This window comes from Vespula vulgaris, chromosome 4 (genome assembly GCF_905475345.1).
Source record: "Vespula vulgaris chromosome 4, iyVesVulg1.1, whole genome shotgun sequence".
Taxonomy (NCBI): Eukaryota; Metazoa; Arthropoda; class Insecta; order Hymenoptera; family Vespidae; genus Vespula; species Vespula vulgaris.
Window position 1 is genome coordinate 5,788,967 of NC_066589.1, and position 20,430 is coordinate 5,809,396.

General features: G+C 35.2%; 1 protein-coding gene and 1 long non-coding RNA gene across 8 annotated transcripts; one reads left to right on the plus strand and one right to left on the minus strand.

Annotated features, from left to right (window-relative positions):
- The first annotated feature begins 943 nt into the window (after positions 1-943).
- Positions 944-19,058, plus strand: LOC127063101 (box A-binding factor-like). 7 transcript variants are annotated; one of them, XM_050992440.1, is made up of 8 exons: positions 944-1,688; positions 11,166-11,665; positions 11,785-12,415; positions 12,511-13,074; positions 13,836-13,961; positions 16,193-16,328; positions 17,371-17,533; positions 17,817-19,058. In XM_050992440.1, exons 2-8 carry the CDS (start codon positions 11,169-11,171, stop codon positions 17,908-17,910), a joined length of 2,211 nt encoding a protein of 736 aa, XP_050848397.1. In that variant the 5' UTR covers positions 944-1,688; positions 11,166-11,168; the 3' UTR covers positions 17,911-19,058. The 7 variants fall into 7 exon arrangements, with proteins under 7 accessions (XP_050848397.1, XP_050848395.1, XP_050848396.1 ...); XM_050992438.1 differs by lacking the exon at positions 944-1,688 and adding an exon at positions 8,925-9,798; XM_050992439.1 differs by lacking the exon at positions 944-1,688 and adding an exon at positions 8,925-9,798 and having other exon boundaries at positions 12,511-13,065.
- LOC127063133 (uncharacterized) lies at positions 980-6,045 on the minus strand. Its single transcript, XR_007781277.1, has 2 exons — positions 5,451-6,045; positions 980-2,325 (listed from the first exon to the last, which is right to left on the minus strand). It is a non-coding gene; the product is annotated as an uncharacterized LOC127063133 (long non-coding RNA).
- Positions 19,059-20,430: the final 1,372 nt, after the last annotated feature.

Consider the following 20,430-nt stretch of genomic DNA (forward strand, 5'->3'; position numbering starts at 1 on the left):
GCACTCTTATCACGGAGGGATCCAGTGTGTGTGCTCCGTTACCATAACAACGCCTCCCCTTCGTTCGATAAGAGAGATTCCAAGCTCGATGTGTTCCACTCATCTACGGACACGCGCCTGATTGTCTCTTAACCGAAAGAGAACAAAATCTTTAACGCTGATTCCAAGTGGCTATGCATGAACACATATCGCTATCTTACGGGTACATGAGATACCTACATATAAAACGAATATTACGTAGAGTTTGTGTAATACTTTACACGTGTTTGCTTTTTCAAATCCTACGAATTAGTACAGGTGATTATAAAATGGCGACGCATTTTCGTCAATCAAACTATCGCAAGTTAAAAACATTGAAAATATCTCGAGAAGATGTATTGATAATGATATCTATATATATGTAATCATTGAGATTTCGTTATGAATCGAAAAGAAGACGTTTTCGAAACGATAAGAAGGTATAAATATACGTGTCTCTTCGTTCTTAGCTGGATCACAGAATTTATGATCTGAGAACGTATAAAGACGATTCGATCGTAAACAGGGTGACGAAAGAATTCGGTGCATCGAAAGAGGATTACTAGAACCGATAGAGAGAAGAGAATCCTGTGTACTTTCGATGATAAATCCCAAGTTCTTCGAAGATGACACCCTGTCTGTGCAAACTCGAACGATACGAAAAGAGATATACCTTGCATATCTTTTCAAAAAAGTAGGTCTCCTTTCAACGTTCGATCTAATTTATTTAAATCGTCGAAGTTAATCGGAAAACCAAGAGACATCGATGATTATTACAAAGATATTGAATAAATTTATACTTACAAATACTCTGATATCAATTGTCGTATAAATGCATGAAATCAACAAATGTTATTAAATTTAAATTTGATTTGCTTCAATTTAATGAAACTTAAATAAAAAAGGTATAGTTTATAACAAGAAAGAAAGATTAATGAAAGAAAGTAAAAATGGCGGGAGAGAGAAACAGATATATGTGTATATATATATATATATAAAACTCTACAAAATGGCGTCGATGACTAGAAAAAAAAGGAAAATGCGAGAGAGAAAGAGAGAGAGAGAGAGAAGTGGACAGAAGGTGATCGTCGGTGGTTGTCGGTCAATATTTGACGGGTACTCCGATCGAATCGGAGCTTCGAAACGGCGCTACCAGGCGGCAGCCGTGGTGTGGTATCATCCGATTCTACATCTATCTCTCTTTCTCATTTTACATTGCTCGCTCGACTCGCTCGTGCACGCACCTTGGAAGAGCGAACGCGCACCTGTGTCAAGCGCAAACACTCGCGAGGCGTCGCGGACGCACAAGCGTGTGGAAAAAAGTGCTACGAAAAAGTACGAGAGAATTTCATCCGGTTAATTTGAAACAGAAAAAAAGAGAAAAAGAAATTGTAACGAAAAATTCCATAACGAAAAGTTTCGAAACGAAAAAGAAGAAAAAACATTCGAGAAAGAAACAGGGAGAGAAATAGAAAGAAACGAAGAGATTTTAAAGAAGAAGAAGATAAAAAATAATAGAGAGAGAGAGAGAGAGAGAGAGAGAGTCAAACAGAGAGAGGGAGAGAAAGTGAGAGAAAGATAATTTTCAAAAGATCTCACTCGGAGGGAGAGCAAGTTCGACGACTTTCATTGTTCATCTTCTATCCTCTTCTAACGAAGCCGTCACAAACGTAAGTTTTTCTTCTTCTTTTTTCTTTATTTATTAATATTAATTATTAAGCAAATAAAATTGTTTTCGAACGTAGAGATCACTTTCAACATAAATCGATATTCGTGTTTATCGTTGTTTTTTTTTTTCTTATTTAACACGTTGAATGTCGTATTAATATTACATGACTGGTCCACAACGCCAATGTGAATCTGTTGTTATGTGGTATATATTATTTTAAAATATTATCTGCAATGAATAAGTTGAGGTATATAATAACGTTTCACGAAGTTATCTTATTGGATACCTTCACACCATTATTGATAATGGTATTGAAAAATTGATAAATATTGACATTTGCTCTAATTAGGCGTTTCTATTAATCTTCGCGTCGTTGTGGTCAACGGTGGTTCCCATGACGCTACAGACAAATACACTGTCGATCACCGATGACCCCCATAGCATTCAACGTGTTAACTAGACATCGGTAATAGTTCGATAGGAGGAAAGGGAGCATCTACGAAAGAAACATACGCAACGGTGCACGTGCTTCTGTGTTTGCTCTTGCTCTGGTCGACGTGTTTTTCATTATCTTTTCACGTTTCCCTAACTTTTCCTCTTTTCTTCCTCTTCTTTCATTATTCTGATATTGGAAGTATCTAGGAGAAAAAAAAGAATCATCATAGTGATTTAGATTGTGAAGTATTACTTGTAATTTTTATTTCTCGTTTTGTCAAGAGGGATTATTGTTAAAAAAAATATCGATCATTTCGAATCTTTGCTCCGTTTTTTCCTTTACCGTCCTTGAAAGAAGAGACAATCGAGGTCACGAATTAGAGAATGAGAACGACGCGAGATCGACGGGAAGAGAAATTCGATGACGAGACGCGTGTACGAGTACGAAACACTTGTGTTTTATGTACGATCGATCTCGAGTACACACTTGTGTTTTCGCGCACGAGGAAGCCTATGCGACTCAACCTAAACGCAGATTCTCTCTTTCTTTTTCCTTCGTCGATTTTCATCGTGATTTATGTCTCCGCACGTCAGTTTTCTAAAAATTGACGAAACGCGTTTCGACTGTCGCCATTAGCAAGCATTTCATTACGATCATTTACACATCATTATAAGCTTAGATAACAAAGTCTGATGATCGAATTTGAATGTGTATTAATAAATTTTCGTTATTATTTTTTTTTCTTTTTTCTTTCTTCTGTTCATTTTTTTTTTTTATAATTACAAAGAATACGAGAAGCCGAAGCGTATCCTTGACGATGGAAAATACCGAGCACGAACGAGCACGATCGTATCGATCGATCAATCGATCAGATCGATATCATCGAAAAGAATCGATATCGTCGAGTACATCGGAGACGATTAATTTCGAGCTCGCCATTTTTATTTTTCACGCACACTCACATGGATTTCTCTTGTTTTTATATATATATATATATATATATATATATATATATTTATATATCAACACTTCACATGATTGATCTCTTTTGACGAAACACATTGAATATATGGATGATGAGAACGATGTTACTTCTTTCTCGCATTTTCGAGCGGAGAAAAAAAAGGAAACGTCGCGTTCCTCGCGAAGTCCAACACGAAACTATTCGACGTAAGGAGGAGATATAACCGAGAGAGCGCAGATAATATTTTATTAATCATTAAGCACATAGCCGTCGGTGCGTATAAGATAATGGGAATAATATCAGGCAATGACGATAATACTGTTTGTTGTGCACGTTAATTATTGGTCCGCGAGTTTAGTTGGGAGACGAACGCCCCGTCAGCAACGAGTTTGTCTTCTTTCATTTTCTTTCTATTCCTTCAAATTTTTATACCTTCATTCACATTACTTCACTACTGATCTAACAATATCTTGATTTTATAAAAAAGAATCGAAATATTAAACCTTTTGTATTTACCTAATTATCGTAGTAATCTTAATATCGTAATCATCATTGAATTTTGTTATAACAATTGTCTGTGAAAAAAATAAGATGATTGGGAATTAATCGTCGTTTAAAATTCGTTATTAGTGATCTACCTAATGAAAAATTCAGACATATGCTTATTTTTGTATAAAAATATAACGATATCATAAGATCTCATGAACGTTTCATTTATTACTCGCTTACTCCGTAAATATCGTATGCGTCGAGTTAAAAGCCAATGTGTATTTTACGTTTAATTACTTCTTCTCTGTTTATCGCGAAGGAATTCTACGGGCGGATCGTGAAATCGTAAAATGTTTCCTTCGAAATAGCTTGGCAAAATCGTCTTGCAAACACAAGAAACGAATTTCTCTTTCATACCGAATTTTTCGTTATTCCCTTTTAAAACAAAGATTCATTCTTTTTTCTCTATCTATTTGTCTGTTTCTTTCTTTCTCTCTTTACCTATCTATCTTGTTCATGTAGAACATATCACCATCCTTTTCCATTTCAAACGAAAACAATTAAAGGAGAGACAATTCGTGCTTTGTTTGCACTTAATCACGCGTCGAGCAAGCTTCGAAAGGTTGTAAATTTAAACTCCTAATTGCGTCTATAAAATGAGTGAACGAAGGCGTAGGCACGTTGAGAATCTAGACCCGTTAAAACGTGGAAGAAAGTGTAATAACACGTACGCGTTTCTTCGTTCCAGAAAATGTCTTCACGATCGACGTACATACTTCGTAATGATAAGAGATACGATTTTATCATTAGATCTATTCCATCGATCCTATTTTTATCATTATCAATAATATCGTCTTGTGGACTGTTAACAATTATGATTATTATGAACGCGTATATACGTTTTTTCTATTTTCTAGACTTCTTGTCCGAAAAATATCTTGAGAGGAAAGAAGAGAAAAAGAAAGAAAAAAAAAAGAAAAACAAAAAACAATACGAAAAAAAATTATAACAAATACGTACGTCCAATCGGACATTTTTAAAAGATGGTCGATTTTTTTTGTCCTCTTACTTACGATCTCAAAAGGTGGAAAATAACCTGAGAATTGGCTTGACAAATTACGCAAGATCACGCGGGGATCATACAAAATCTTTGGACTTTCATCGAATCCTTTCCTCTTTCTCCTTCTCCTCGATCGAAGAAACGTAGAAGAGGAAGGGGTAAAAAAAAAAAGAATAGATTTTCGCAAAGACGATAACGAGGACGTGTGCCCTCGTAGATACGCTCGGTATTGCGAACGCATCAGATTCTCATCGGGTTTGCGTTGTCCGCTGATAAGAGATTTCTACTAGAGTGATAAAAAATGGCCTCGTCGCGTTCACAACGAGCGATGACGCAAACCCTCTTCAAGCTTTACACGTTATGCCCTTCTATTTCTCTTTTATTCTTTACCGTTTTATTTTCATTTTTTTTTCTATTTGCTTTACTTCTCCTCTCCTCTTTTTAAATTACGCCTCATTTTCTGATAGAGAAAACAAGATGGCGAAGTTGTCGCGTAACAATCGTTCTTTTTGTTCATTTATTTTTTTCTCTCTCTTTTCTTTCTTTTCTTTTTCATATTTTTGCATCATTCTTTTCATCGACAAAAGAATTTAATCGTCGAGTTAATAACGTCCAGATTTTATGACAAAGCAAATTTTCTTTTTCTAATAACAATGCCAAAGTAAATATTAATGGTGTCCAAGTTAATTTAAGATCAAAGATAGGTGAGTTTCAAGGATTTATTTCAACGATCGATTCATCTTGGTTTTCGTTCCTCTTGGAAAAAAATTTGATAGTTCATTTCTAAAATTTATTTCCAATAGAACGTACCTACCTAGATCACTCCAAAAAGAAAGAACAAAAACTCGCGAACAATTAAAGTCCCACGTGAAGAAGAAGCTTAAATCATCGAGATCACTGATCGAACACGAAAGAGGACGATTCCCCATGCCTTTGAAAAGAAAATCTCGTTAGAGATTCTCAAGTACGTACTCGCGACACCGTAATCATCCGACGGAACTTCGACAATTCGATCATGGTAATTCTTTCTCCACTTTCACCGGGCACTTCCGTAAAGAAAAAAAAAAAAAACAAAAATTTACTCTTCTTCCGCGATCTTTTCGTTACTTTAGTTTCGACGAGTCGAACGGATCTGAGTCAACTCGAACGCACGAAAAGTGTAAGAGGAACACCACGGCCCTACACCTTCCTGGCGAATCCGACGACTGAAATTATCATTTTAGCTGATATAGTAGCTAATGTAAGGATGCAGTTTTATCTCTTATTATCATGGGAAACGAGATAAATCGCGATAGTGCCGTTTATTTTGACAGAGAGAGCGTGTGCGGTTGTTCGTGCCTTCTACCTCGTCTGTTAAGCAGACCGGTACCTATATTATCCTTTTTTCTATCTCTTTCTTTCTTTCTTTCTTTCTCTCTCCCTCTCTCTCTTTCTCTCTATCCATCTCTCTGTATCCTTTTATTCTTTACTTTCTTTCCTCTTTTCAGCAGTCCCATTTCAAAGTCACCAGATTTATCTTAAAATTTTTACCTCAATGAACATCGAAAGAAAAAGAGATTTAATATAAAAATGGTAGGATAAAGTCAGGACTGTTTATATCTTTTCAATTCTTTTCACTCTTTGAACCTGCTAGATGTTAGTTCTAACGATAAGATCAGATTTCGATTGCTTGTAGGTATTCTCGTTAATTGCAAGATAACGATCTTGTTTGATCGTAGCCAGAATCAAAGATAGATTTCTTCTTTGATTAGGTACAGTATTAAATGCAAGAGGATTTTTTTTTTCACGGATATTACACGTGCAATTTATTATTTAATTGTTAATTAATTTTCTTCTCTTCGACTTTGTCAAAGAAATAAAAAATGTCTGTTTCTTTGAAATGCTATAGAGTATGTACTTCGAGGAAATGTTCGTGCAAACGTTGATACATGAAGAATTTGTCATTAAATTCTATTGAAAACTCGTCATTGGTTAAGCTTTGCTCATGCTTAATTTTGTTTTTTACGATAAGAATAAAACCCTTATCTGATCTTGTACGTCGGTATATATATGTATATATATGTATGTATATATACCAAGAGCTACCTATTGTAGAAATGTTCGAAGTAGTCTCTCTTTGAGATTGTAAAAAGAAGAACATCTCTTCGCGTCAATGTTATTATCTATTATTATTAATTATCATTATAATAAATAGAACATATATTCATTAAATGTTTTACTTATCTTTTCTAAGAGAATGAAATGAAATTTAACATGCATCCACTTATATTTTGTCCCTTGGGAGGATATTTGCGTGAGTCAGCTTTTTGCAACAAATTGACTTATAAATTATTTATTATTTTTGAAGCCTTTTTTATTATATAATATATTTATATAATACAAATAATATTTAGCTTTGTTATTTATAGAAATAATCGAATACATAGTTTTTATATGATTAAATCAATAATTTGTAAAATTCTCAAGTAGTTATTCGCGTCACCTTATCATTTCCTGCGACAATATTTTTTGAGTCTTTTCGATCATGCTTATTCATTCTCTTTTTCCTATCTCTCTCTCTCTCTCTCTCTCTCTCTCTCTCTCTCTCTCTCTCTCTCTCTCTCTCTCTCTCTCTCTCTCTTTACTTTATTCGTGTAACCGTAAACGAGGCATACGTGTCGTTAGCTCTTCCCTTTGCGAGTCACCCATAAGCACGTTCTCTTATCAGCAAGTCGAAATATTAGTTCGAGAACGAGCTCACGATGTTCTTGATTTCTATCGCGATGAATCTTCATCGGTATCACCGAATCGACGACGAATGGAACACATAAGAACGAATCCAGGCAATGTATCGATTCTCGTCTTTAGCTGATTTCATCTCTCCGAGCAAAGGTTGTGAAATCGTCCAAAGAAAATACGTAGGTATACGTATATCTCTTTTTAAAAGAAAGAAACCATAATCGCTTTATATTTTTACTTTGAAATTCTAAAATTTATACTAGATCGATTATTGATTTGATTTTTACAAAATATGTAGTTATTTTAACTTTGAGTATACATCGAGATGATTATTTCTTTCTCTTTTTTATATTATATTATAGAAAATTTAACGAAAAATTCTTTATTCTTATATATCCAAACGTTATCTCAACCTTAGACATTTTTAACTTTATATCTGTGACTCGATCAAGTCCGTGGATGATTGATCGATCGATCAACGAAAAAGATCGATTCGTTATAGAACAATACAGGATGGTATGTGTTATGCAAGAGACGATGAATGAAAATAAAATATTGCTTCGATTTAGAATATACCGTTCACTTTATTATAAAATTATATCGGTGTTTCTCCATTTAGATTATAAAATTAAAATAGGAATATGATGTATTAAAATTTTCAAACATTGAGCATCAAAATTTCCAGTTGATCATCTTTACGATTAATATTAATCCGTTTGTTAATAGAATAAATCAAACGATAAATCATATCTAAAATATTAAAAAAAAAAGAAAAGAGAATATGTAATAAACAAACATTATTTATTATACGTAACGATCGATGAAACGATTCGAAACGATCATCCCCTATATAAAAATTAGATTAAAAAAAGATGTGAAATGGCGAATGGAGCTTAGCAACGATAGCTGACATGATGTCAACGTTAACATAGTCGTCATCGTCGTCATTCTCGACGATGAAGTGTCACGTAGTTACCCCTCCACATTCGCTTCGATTTCATCGCCCTTCCCTCGCCCTTATCTTGTTCGTTGCCAGCTTCACGAGGAGACTCGATAAGAAGAATAAACAAACGGATCCCTCCGCTTGCTTTTTTCCCTGTCCCCCGATTTTTCTTTCCCTGTTCCTCCATTCCAATCTGTTGCTCTCTTTCTCACAGACACGTATCCATATCGTAAGTCTGTCTTTCTCTAGTAAATACACACATACACTTTAGGTGTCTCTTAGGTCTCTACATGTCTATCCTTCTCTTTCGTTCACTCTATTTCTCTTTTTATCTATCGATCTAGTTTCTCCGTTCACTGTATTTTTTTTTCCTTCTTTCTTTCTTTTTTTTTTTTTAACGAAAAAAATATAGAAACTTTCTTGGGTGAACTATTTGAATAAGATTTCCCACGACGACTTTACGTCGTTGAAAACCAATTTAGTTTGGTGTACTTCATTTTCTTATCATCGTCTTCTCTACAAAAAGATTTTCACCTATTTCAATTGATTTTCGTCTATTTAGATTTTAATTGTAGCAATCATAAAGTCATTGAAATATGATCTAATATAAAATATTATAAACATATCAGCGATATATTCTGTCGAAAGAGGGAAATTAATCAAACGAGCGAATAAACCGCGAAGCGTTCGTCGTAGCAACGTGTACGATGGTACATGGACAGAACACAGACGCAGGAAGGATAATATCGGACGGAGGAGTGACCAATGAGGTGCGAGGGTCCGCCCAAACGGCTGCTCGAGTTGCTTCCTCCGTCGTTTCGCTGCCTGTTGCAACGCTTTTCTCCCCTCTTTCCCTCGAATCGAATGGTAGACTGCACAATAAACTCTCTCTCTCTCTCTCTCTCTCTCTCACTCTTTCTCTCTATCTCTCTGTCTCTCTTTCTTTCTCGTTCACTTAACATCCGCCATTGCTCCGAGTCAAACAAAAGGAATAAGTGAGAGAGGCAGCATTGCTGTTGTTAGATGTGTCGAGCAAAAAACATTATTTCCACCGACACATCCAAAAGCTCTTTAACCATCTCTCTTTCTCACTATCACTATCTTTCTAACTCTCTCGCACTCCGTATGTCGCCTCGTGCTGCACCTCGCGTTCGCTCTCCTCATCAGTTCCACTTGGTTAGTCGAACGTCTCGCTAGTCGGTTTTTTCTTTCTTCCTTCTCTTACTCTCCGTCACTCGACATTTTTATTTTCTACTTTATTTATTTATTTATCTTTTTATCGAGTTTGGCGTTTTGAAAAAAGTGGATATAACGCGTGGAATGTGTGTGTATATGTGTGTGAGATTGAAATAGAGGGAGAAAGAAATAAGGAGAGAAAGAGAGAGAGAGAGAGAGAGAGAGAGAGAGAGAGAGAGAGAAATTGGATTGGTGTATGGAAAGAAACGTGAGTTAGAAAAGGACAGAAGTTCTTGCAGAGCAAATGCGACACACGGCTACGGAGGTAATTTTTGCTTGTTGCTTGATTGTTTGTTTGAAAAAACTTTCATTTAGCTTTTTATTATCTTATCTTGACTATAGCGATCGTGTTTTCTTTATTTACATTTTATTGTTTAGTGATTAAATGGAATCGAAAGGACCATTTAGGATCGTTTCGTTCAACATGTAGCATTATTGTAAATATCATTAGTTTATTATAAATAGAAACTTTGTTTTTGTTTTGCTGTTGTATTTTTTTCGAGGAAAGTATCATAGTTATCGAGATAGATACGATTAAGATATACGATCATTTGTATCAATGACGGCTATTTCATTCATGTTATATGGAAAGTGATATTTTTTCAAGCTACCATTTGTAATATGCCATATAATGACATAAAAATTTCTTTCATTACTATTTATTGTATTTAAATCAGGTACTTGAATCAATATTACCACGATTTAATTACGAATGGTCATTAATTGATTCTCTCGTCATACTTATTCAAATATGTTTATAGTTCGTAATACTAATTGTTTTAAAACGAGAAAAGAACGAAAGAAAGAGAAAAAAGAGAATAATAAGTTCCGTAGTAATAAATTCCAGTTTGAATTCCGATTTGTTTGAATTTGGACAAGTTAAAGGGTTAACTCGGTTTTCACGAATTCGATCGGTCAGAGTATAAGAGAGAAACGAAGTTCACGAGAGAAGACAAAGTCGGTTTAAAAATTCGGTCAACTTGAAAGCGATCGTAAAATGTTCTTCTCGCAAACGCGCGATCTCGGTAAACTCTTCTTTAAAAGAATATTGTCGAAAGTTGTCTCGGAGAATGTTGTCCAGCCGAGTCGATGATCCGGCGGAAATCGTGCGAGGTCTTTGCCAAAGAAAGAAGAGTCGTGTCGCGTGCTCGAACCGGAAGTCGAACGTCTGACGGATCTTCGAACGGAAGTGTGACGCGTACATTGTAAATAGAACATCTCCGAACATTTTTCTCAAGACGGACGAGGTGTGTCGTCGGTACTCTACCTTCCTTCTTCTCTTCTTCCTCCTCCTCTTCCTCTTCATTCTCTTTTTTTTTCACCTTCTTTTACCTGTCCTGTGTCATCGTTTAACACACTCTCTAATTCTATCTCTGTCTTTTTCAAACTCAACCAAACGCGTCGCGTGCCCAAACGAGATTTCTACTCCCACCAACACCATCGTTCAAGGGGGATGACTAATCCCTTTGAACGGATCAATTCAGCCGATTTAACGTTTTAAAAACTTACGAAATTTTTTTCCGTGTATCGTCGATCACCGATCGATATTTCTGACAATTCTTAATATAACAGGATGAATAAAGATTCGTCAAAATTTGTTTGCGTGCATGTGCGTGTATGTGTGTGTTGTAGGATATGATGAAGGAAACATTGGTGAAGCAGGACATAAAGATAGAGTGGGAAGGGCATCGTTCCGGCGAGAGTTCCCCTCAATTACACGTCACGGAAGAACCCTCTGATAGTCCGCAAAGTGTTATCACTTCGAAGAGACACGTCAGAACGATCACTACGGCGGGACATATCACGGAAAGTATAGCCGAGATCGAAGCTGAATCCTCGGACTCGAATGCTGTCTCGAGTAATCTTCAGCAAGCCATGCACCAGCATCAGCATCAACACTCGGATCAAGATCAGCATGTGTATCAAGACGAACAACAGCAGGGGCAGACGCAACAACAGGGGCAACAACAATACGTGCAGATTTCTCATGCGAATAGTACAGAGGAACAGCAACGAGATGGCAACGATCAACAACACGTTGTCTATACAGCTAGAAACGGTCAGGATGGTGGCGTTGAAGTCTCTGATGGTGCTGATTCAACGATTACTCTTACCGTCAAAGAATCACCTAGGTATTTATGATCATTGTCCACGAAGTAATTTAATCGTAGAGTAAAGTTGTAAGAAACGGATTTTTTCATAAATTTTCCTTATCGAAATACGATCACTTTTATGATTTTTCTCTAAAAAGATACGAGACAACGGGAGGAACAACTGAGAGGAACGAAGTGGGCCGTATCTATGCGTACACTAGCGACGATCAGGAGTTAAGGAGGGAGAATCATATGATCACGATGCAAGTTCAAGACAATGCTCGTCGTGGTCAACAAACAACGACGCATCATAGGTTCAGTCCTCATGAGAGCAATCATAGTACCAGCAACACAGCCAATAGTACACCCAGGTATCAAACCTCACCAGTTCTTCCTACCACGGAGGATTACGAAACGTCAGGGATGGTTAGCCAGTCTGCAGGCAATGTACAACTGAGTTCACCCGCACCCAATTATTCCCCGCCAATCGATGGAATACGAACGAATCAACATCAACAGCAATTGGTCGCTGCTGGTTACTCCGACGCAGCTGTCGCTGCGACGATCAAATACGATACCGAAGTAGCCGTTGCCACGGAAAATATCAAAGTTTCGAGTACCTACACAACCCTCGAGACCGTCGCCATACCACCCTCGCAGACGGTTCAATACACTCAATATATATCCGGTAGTGAAACTTTCCAACAAGCGCCAACGTATACATATCCAAAGCCCGAACTTTTTATCACTTATCCACCCGCTAGTCAGCCTGGATCGCGAGGTGCCGAAGTTAGTATTTTTTTATGTTGCGTTCTTATTAACGTATTAATATTGAAATAATTTGAAGCGTTACAAAAACGTGACATTTTTTTTTTATTCGACAGGTCGAGTCTCCCAACAGTGCTTACATCAAAGGTGACCCAACGTTAGCTTCGTCTTTAGGTACGACGCGTGCTGTCTCTCTTCATTACGAGCAACCAGGCTCACCGGGATCTCAAGTGACCCTATATGGACCTAGCACAGCTACTTCTTATCAATACATCAAACCAAGCAATGATCCTTACTGGCCTACTAGTGGTACACCATCACCTCCAACGTCTCTCGAATACGTTCAAACATATCCCAGCGTGACAACGATAGTTAGCGACGCTGCAAATATGCAACTCTACTCGGGCGGTGGTTACAGTGTCGCAACAGCTGCTGGAAATGGTTTATCTGGTCCTTGGCAAACTCTTCCAAGTGCCGAAGAAACCTTCGACGGTGCCGTGATAGCGAGCGAACCAAAGGACTGCTTAAACTGTGCCACTACCATGACACCTCTGTGGAGACGCGATGGTACCGGACATTATCTTTGCAGCGTGTGTGGTATTATCAGCAAGATGAATGGCACCAGCAGACCATCGATCAGATGCGGCAAACCTAAACAGTCGGTCGCGCCGGTAAACATTGTGCGAATCTTCATCATAATTACATTTTTGTCGTTGTTGCCCATGCGTGTATGTATGTGTCTTACCATGAATGTCTCTATCTCTTTTGGATGAATTTCTCGTTATCTTCAGATCGTACGAAGCTGAAACCTTTGTTCTAATACCATCAAAATCACTTCAGTCGATTCTATTTAAACGAAATGCGATATACGTTTGTTGTTAAGCTACAGTTGCGTATTCGTGCGAATCATTGTTTGCGATTAGTCAGTCACGAAGATAATTTCTGATATCTTAGAAACAAATGAGAAGTAATTGTGAGGTCTAGTTCTTCTTCTTCTTTTTTTTTTGTCTTCATTCGATCAATGGACAGAAAGTTTGACCATCGGTGAAACGAGGTCAGCGATATTTGTGCTGATAAATGTTCTTGTCCGTGGTACATCTCGCATGACTTCAATATTAAGTAATGTTTGTAGCTTTCCTTTACGTGTGCGTCCCCCGCGTTGATTCAAGACAGTGAGAAGACGTTCGTTATCTCTCAAAGAGCAAATAACTACTCTCGGGACTCACGGCGGCTGTTGTTTGCTCTAGTTTCCTTACCCGGAGCACACTCCCATTTTCGTGATCTCGAACGTCAAGCGAGTCGTTCAGATTTTCTTTAAAAACACATTGCTTTTAATTGTTCGAAAAGGATATCGTACTGATATTTCTATCATTTCTGGATTTAGATTGTCTTGGTAAAAAATATATATTGCTGCTAAGGATTTGTCATTTTTATATTACAGGCTGGTGTACGAAGGACAGGAGTGCAATGTGCGAACTGTAGAACGAGTAACACGACTCTATGGAGACGAAACAACAACGGCGAACCCGTTTGTAATGCCTGCGGTCTTTACTTCAAACTGCATAACGTAAATATCAAATAATTGTATTAGATTTTCATTAATTAACAATTATCTCTTAGATACAATTTGTTAGTTCCAATCGGGAAAATCGTATTGAGAAAAATAACACTTCTTTTTATAATCTTTTCTACGATTTTCTTTTCGAACAAAATGCAAACTTACGAAGAAAACAAGCGTTTGCTTTTTGGTGCACTTATTTGAGATTGATCATTGTTTGCACAATTGCTGGCTAATTAACCGTGAGAATGTTTATAAAAAAAATATTTTAAAAAGTTTTAGGCGGATCTTCATTGAGAGGTCATTTTGAATCAAAATTAGAATCCTTATCTTTCTTTTTCTTTTCAGTTAAACAAATGATTGGAAGAAATCTTATTAAAGAAATCATTCAGATTAATCAGATCTATATACGTATAATTTTGAAGGAGTAACAGACATCGTGAGTAGTCAAGATCGTCTCGTTGATCGTCTTTACGTAAGAATGCGGAGCAAATAGGCTGATATCGGGCAAAGTAAAAAGAAGATAGAAATGTTGACAGGGAACAATAAAAGACGTAGGTTAAAGTAAATGCAGTAAAGGCGGTAAATAAAGGAGGTCGAATCTCTCTCTCTCTCTCTCTCTTTCTCTCTCTCTCTTTCGCGGCAGTTATATGGTCCTATGTACTTTAAGAATGTGTCATCTCTCTCGCTCTTTTTTTTACTTCTCTTCCTCTCTCTTTCCATTCTCTTTGGTCTCTCACTCTTTCTCTTTTTCTCTTTGCACGCAAGACCCTTGCGTGGGTTGACAGCAGTATATAAAGAGGCGCAAAGCTAGCACACGCAAAATAAACAAGTCATCTCCGGTCTCTGCTCCTCTCGTTCTACTCCTGAAAACGAGTAACCGAACGAAATCGAAGGAGAAATTTCGTTAACGAATATTTTTACGTCTCTTTAACACATTTCTTGTTTCGTTCTTTTAATTTTTTCTTTTCTTTTCTTTTTCATCGTTGATACTTTTTTTTTCATGTTAATCGTTTTCATCTTAATCAATTTAAAAAGAAATATTAATGTAAATATCTAAGCGAGTGTAGATATACGCTACTTTTGATATTTAATAACGTATTATAAAATCGCTTTTGAAATATGATCAATTTTTTATCGATCGGTTTTTGATCTTATCGTTCTCTCTTTAAAATGACTCGTTTGGTGGTTGGATCGCAGTATTATCTTACATTGGCATTCGTTTGGTATATTTGTCTTAAGAGGATAAAAAAATAATAGAGAAAAGAAATGGAAGAAAGAAATCAAATAAAAATGTGTGACAAAAAAGAAAAAAGAAAAAGACAAAGAAAAAATAGTTCGCTCGTAGCGAAGATACAGAAGCCAAGTTAGTCGGAGTTATTGCACAATAATTTTCTATCGATTCGATCGTCATCGATTCGACGAAGACGACTTTTTTGAGTTTACCTTTTCGAGATAGACGCGACGTGCAAGGTACTCGGACAGTACGGTGTAAATCATTTTTAATTAACATTAATCTCGTTGTGACTGGTCAGCTAGGTCTTATCGCGGAATTTTTTTCGATGGCTAGGCTACGATAAGAGAACCTGCTGAATTGTTTTTGTAACGTGCTCGAGACATTCTTTCCTTGAAAGCACGGAGAGTCAGATTATCGTCGAGAGATCTTCTCGCAGTGTTCTGTTCGAACAACAAATTTAATTAATTCGGAGAGCATACCGGGGAAACTTCGAAATTGCCTAAATATCAATTATCATATCGTTTTATTACGCGTGACATTGATGCAAATAAAATTTTTTCTTTTTTTTTTTTTTTGATTCTTGAAAAAAATTACTTCAACGACGCAAGTAATAACAATCTGTCACAATATCCATTGTTATTATTATTATTATTTCTTTATTTCATTTTTACTTCATACATTTGTATATATGGACAATCCTTGGTAACGGCTCAGTGCAACAATGTATCATTTATTGCATTGATAGACTCTTCGAAATTATTGCACAAGAATTCTTGAAAATAACTGCTTTTTGTAATATCGTTTTTTATAATGTTATCTTCTTGCCACATTTTTTTCACTTTTTCAGTTAGATGCGTACTTTTATTATTATTATTATTATTATTATATTATAGCACAAATAATATCTCTGTCGGTATTATAAATTATTACATTTCTTTTTTATATTATTAATTCTTTTCTTTAGTATTTTAATCAAGTAGTAAATAGAGTAAATTAATTACAGGTTAATAGGCCATTGAGCATGAAAAAGGAAGGAATACAAACGCGAAAAAGGAAGCCAAAAAATAATTCTGGTGTAAGCGGGAATCTTCCTGGACCGAGCGGTATCTCCAAGACCGAGATTAAGTCCAGCTTACTCGGTGAGTCTCTGGTGAGCAAGTTGCATTATTTCGCTACGATTTATTAAAAACAAAAAAAAACAAAAAAAAATGATTTATTTCAAATTTCTTTTTTTTCATTTCTTTACCCCCTTCTTTCACCAAAACACATTTATATCTTAAATTAGTTTAAATCATTCGATTAGGTGTACCTACAGGCAAAAAAGGTTTGCGAGAAGGTAAACATTCAGTTTACCTTCTTTTTTTCGTGTTTCTTAGAAGATACAAAAATCTTTTTCTTTTTTTTTTCTTTTTCTTTTTCATTATTTTTCTCTTGTCATTCAGCGACAGACAGATCGAGCTATCTCGCACGGCTACGATGTATTATCTTAAAGTACACAATATATTTCTATGTAGCAGATATATAAAAGACGGATATAATGTAATTTCACGGCGTCCATCGTGAAAAATAAATCGCACTCTTTCTCTTTTTCATTTTTTCTTTCTCTTTCTCTCTCTCTCTCTCTCTTTCTCTTTCGGATTCACGAGCGCCATACGAGATAACGATAAGTGCTTTTCCTCGAAGAATCGATCGAGGGAAGAAAACGGAGGGAGAGGGAGAAGAAGTGATCACTATCTCTGTTTCTTTTTCCATCTCTCTCTCTCTCTCTTTCTCTCTGTCTTTTATTTCTAGCTTTAACTATAATCTATTGGTAATATATTTTATGTAATTCATAAAGATGTCGATGGGCGAAGATACCGTCTTTAAAATATGTGATTAAAACTCGTTCGATTATAATAAAACAAAAAGTAAATTTTAGATTCATGCTTGATAATCCAGTGATCATTATTATTATAATTATTTTTATTTTGTTTTTGAACTGCCAAGTTTAATTTCACTTTTATTATTATTATTATTATTATTATTATTATTATTATTATTATTATTATTCTTTATAATTTATTATTTCTGAAATACTAAAGAATAAAGGAAAAAAAAAAGAAAAAAAAATTTATCGGATGAAATAGGAACATGCCGAAAGTCTTATCGATCGACGTTTTGTTTTGTTTGTTAACATTGCAGTGGACTCGTTGCAGTTGAACATGTTTGCAAGCGGGGGTGGGGGTGAAGGGGTAGAAGAGCATTGTCTTCCTGTAGGTACACCAACAACGGCACAATTAGGGCACGCACATTCGCCCCTCACATTACCTACTGTCGCCGTATTGAATCGTCAAACTACCCTTACGTAAGTGAGCAACTCTCGTTACGCGTAATCTCTTCTTAAGATATATTAAAGTTCGATCCAGGATCTAAAAGGATTCAAAAAACTAAGCCAATAATTTTTATTCGACGATGTAAAAGAGACCCTTCGCGTTAATTTTTTCTATTTTATATCTCCCATGTGTATCCGGTTATATCGAACGATTCCATTTTGTTTTTTATGTTATATACGTATCTATATATATATATATATTCATATTTATTTATTTTTTTTAATAATTGAATAATTTTTTTCAAACGTTTTGCAGCGTGCCTCCACTAGAACCAATCACTAGTCAACCCAGTGGTGACCTGGTCTCGGTTATAACTTCAACGACGACAGTCCATGCTGAGAGATCTTAGAAATGTTCCTTTTTTTCTCTCTTTTCTAAAAAAAATAAGAGAAGAAAACGAAACGTATGTATATACGTACGTACGAGATGGTCTTATCCGGAGCTTCTTCGTTAGCTCTATGACAATGATAGAGACAGGCTCGAAAATGAGAAAGAAGACTTTCTTGTTTAGAGAAACGGACTCTCGTAAAAGGAAAATGAAAAAAAAGAATATGCAAAAGGAATAATAAAGAAATATTTTATAGGAAAAACGGAGTATCGTTCGCGCTCCGTTTAATTTCACTGTTAGTGCTATGAATCGGTATATGTGTGATTTAGCCTAATCATTTTGCTGTATCTTAACAACTATTGTAGACTAGAAATATTGACATCGATACTAAATTCAATCCAACAACGATATTGAAAAGATAAAAATATATAAATCTTGCAAGGAAAATAAATGAAATTTATGTTGTTTCTGATTATTAATATCAAATTCATTTATACCGATGATGCATTTTAGGAATGTGTTAAAACAATATTTATAAGTATCGACGTCAACATTTCTTCGTTTGGTGATCAGCATAAAATGTAAGCACAGTATGTATGTAACTACTTGGCTATGTGTGTATGTATGTATGTACAATTCTCTAACGATTCTTATATTCTCGTGATTGTCCTTAACGCGATCTTGCTCTAAGAGATGTGCAATTTTCAGACACATGTCTTTATCGTTTTCTATTTTTCTCCTTTTATCTTCTTTTTTTTTTTAATTTAATTTAAGATCAAAATTGATACGTTGTACAAAGCGTTTCCTTTTGGGCTTTGCTTCTGTTTAAAAGATCATATGTATCATTAGAAAGCTCCAGATTGAGGAAAACGAGAGATAAAAAAGAAAAGAAAAGAAAAGAAAAGAATAGAAAAAAAAGAAAAGAAAAGAAAAAAGATTATATAGAAACGGAAGTTTGGATTTCACGATAAATTTTCAATTTACTTTATCACGAATCGACGTTATTAACTCGTGTATTTTTACAAGTAGGCGTCTCTTGTATATAGAATTCTACATTATGGCGTCCAAAGATACACAAGACATCCTTTAAACTTTATCCAAAGAGTAATATATAATATATTCGTGTACTACTAATGTGTAAGAACATGACCGTAAAGAGGTACAAGAAATTAAGAATGAATTTATTTCAAATCCCAACTAAATCAAAAATCATCTCTTCGTTATGCACAAACATTTTGATCAGCTGACGTTCCAAAGCCATCATTAAGAAGCAAGATCATTATCGAGAAGAAACAAGTTGCGAACTTTTGATTAGAAAAAATAACAAAGTACCTTATCTCTTTTTAAGTTCCAACAGCGATGATATTCGCATTTTTATCGTCTATAGAATATTTTCTTGAAATTTTATGGCAGCTAGCGATTACAGAAATTTTAAGAAAAACGACCTTGCTGAAACAGCGAGATTCTCGTGTTAAATATATTCTTAAATTAAGTCTATGAAATAAGTTCAACTTTAACAGAATTAAGCAGTAGGATAAATAGTCCACGAAGACCAGACTTTATTCTTTGTTCATATATTTTTTCTACAATAGGATCTCTTGAACAATCCACGATTGCTCAACTTTCGTATGGTTTTTACAATCTCGGATCGATTTATTAAAAGCTAAGAATATTCTTTTTGGATCATTCATCTGATCAGTGTTTTACCAAAGGTATGAAACCCTCTACTGATGAAGTAGAAAATACGAGTAACAAAATAACATTTTTTAGTTTTTGCAATTTTAAAATGAACATTTGTTCACTTTTGCAAGTTGACGAGAAATCTGGAACGAAATACACTCGTGCAATTATCGTCAATAAAATTACAAAAATATATTAGGTGATAAACTTTATAAAAAAGATTAATTACTTCTCCATAACATTTTTCACAAATTTTAATTTTTTGTTTCCTGCGTTTTTCTACGAAGATGAAGTCCTTGAGATATAGGTGATCCTAAGATATTTCTTTCTAGAGTTGCTAATACATGGCATTCATCTGCATACTCCAGGATGACAACACGTTCTGACAAAGGTTTACTTTTATTTTGTTTCGATAGCATATACTTTTTTATATTTAATAGCCATAATTAGCGATGTTAATAACGGCCTTATTATTTCATAGCAATGTGGAAAAGAAATGATTATATGTATCGGATATTTCATTTTAAATGATATTGCTAAATATTTCCGATACTATTGTTTTTTAATAGGCAAAAGTTTTAAATAAATGTTGCTCTATTTTGAAGAATCAATATAATATTTAATATGGCTATTGCTGGTAAAAAGCGTTGCTGACACGATACGGAAATTATAAATATTTTTTATAGTGACTTGACAGAAGGCAAATGATACTTTTAATATTTTCTTCTATCGTTGTTCTTTAGCTTCTATTTAGAAGTCGACTACTGACTTGGATATCTCGGAAGTAACTAAGAGTCGATTTCATCAAAGAGTCGATAGAGTTCAAGTGGACTCTATGAAACTAATGTAATAGCGGAACTA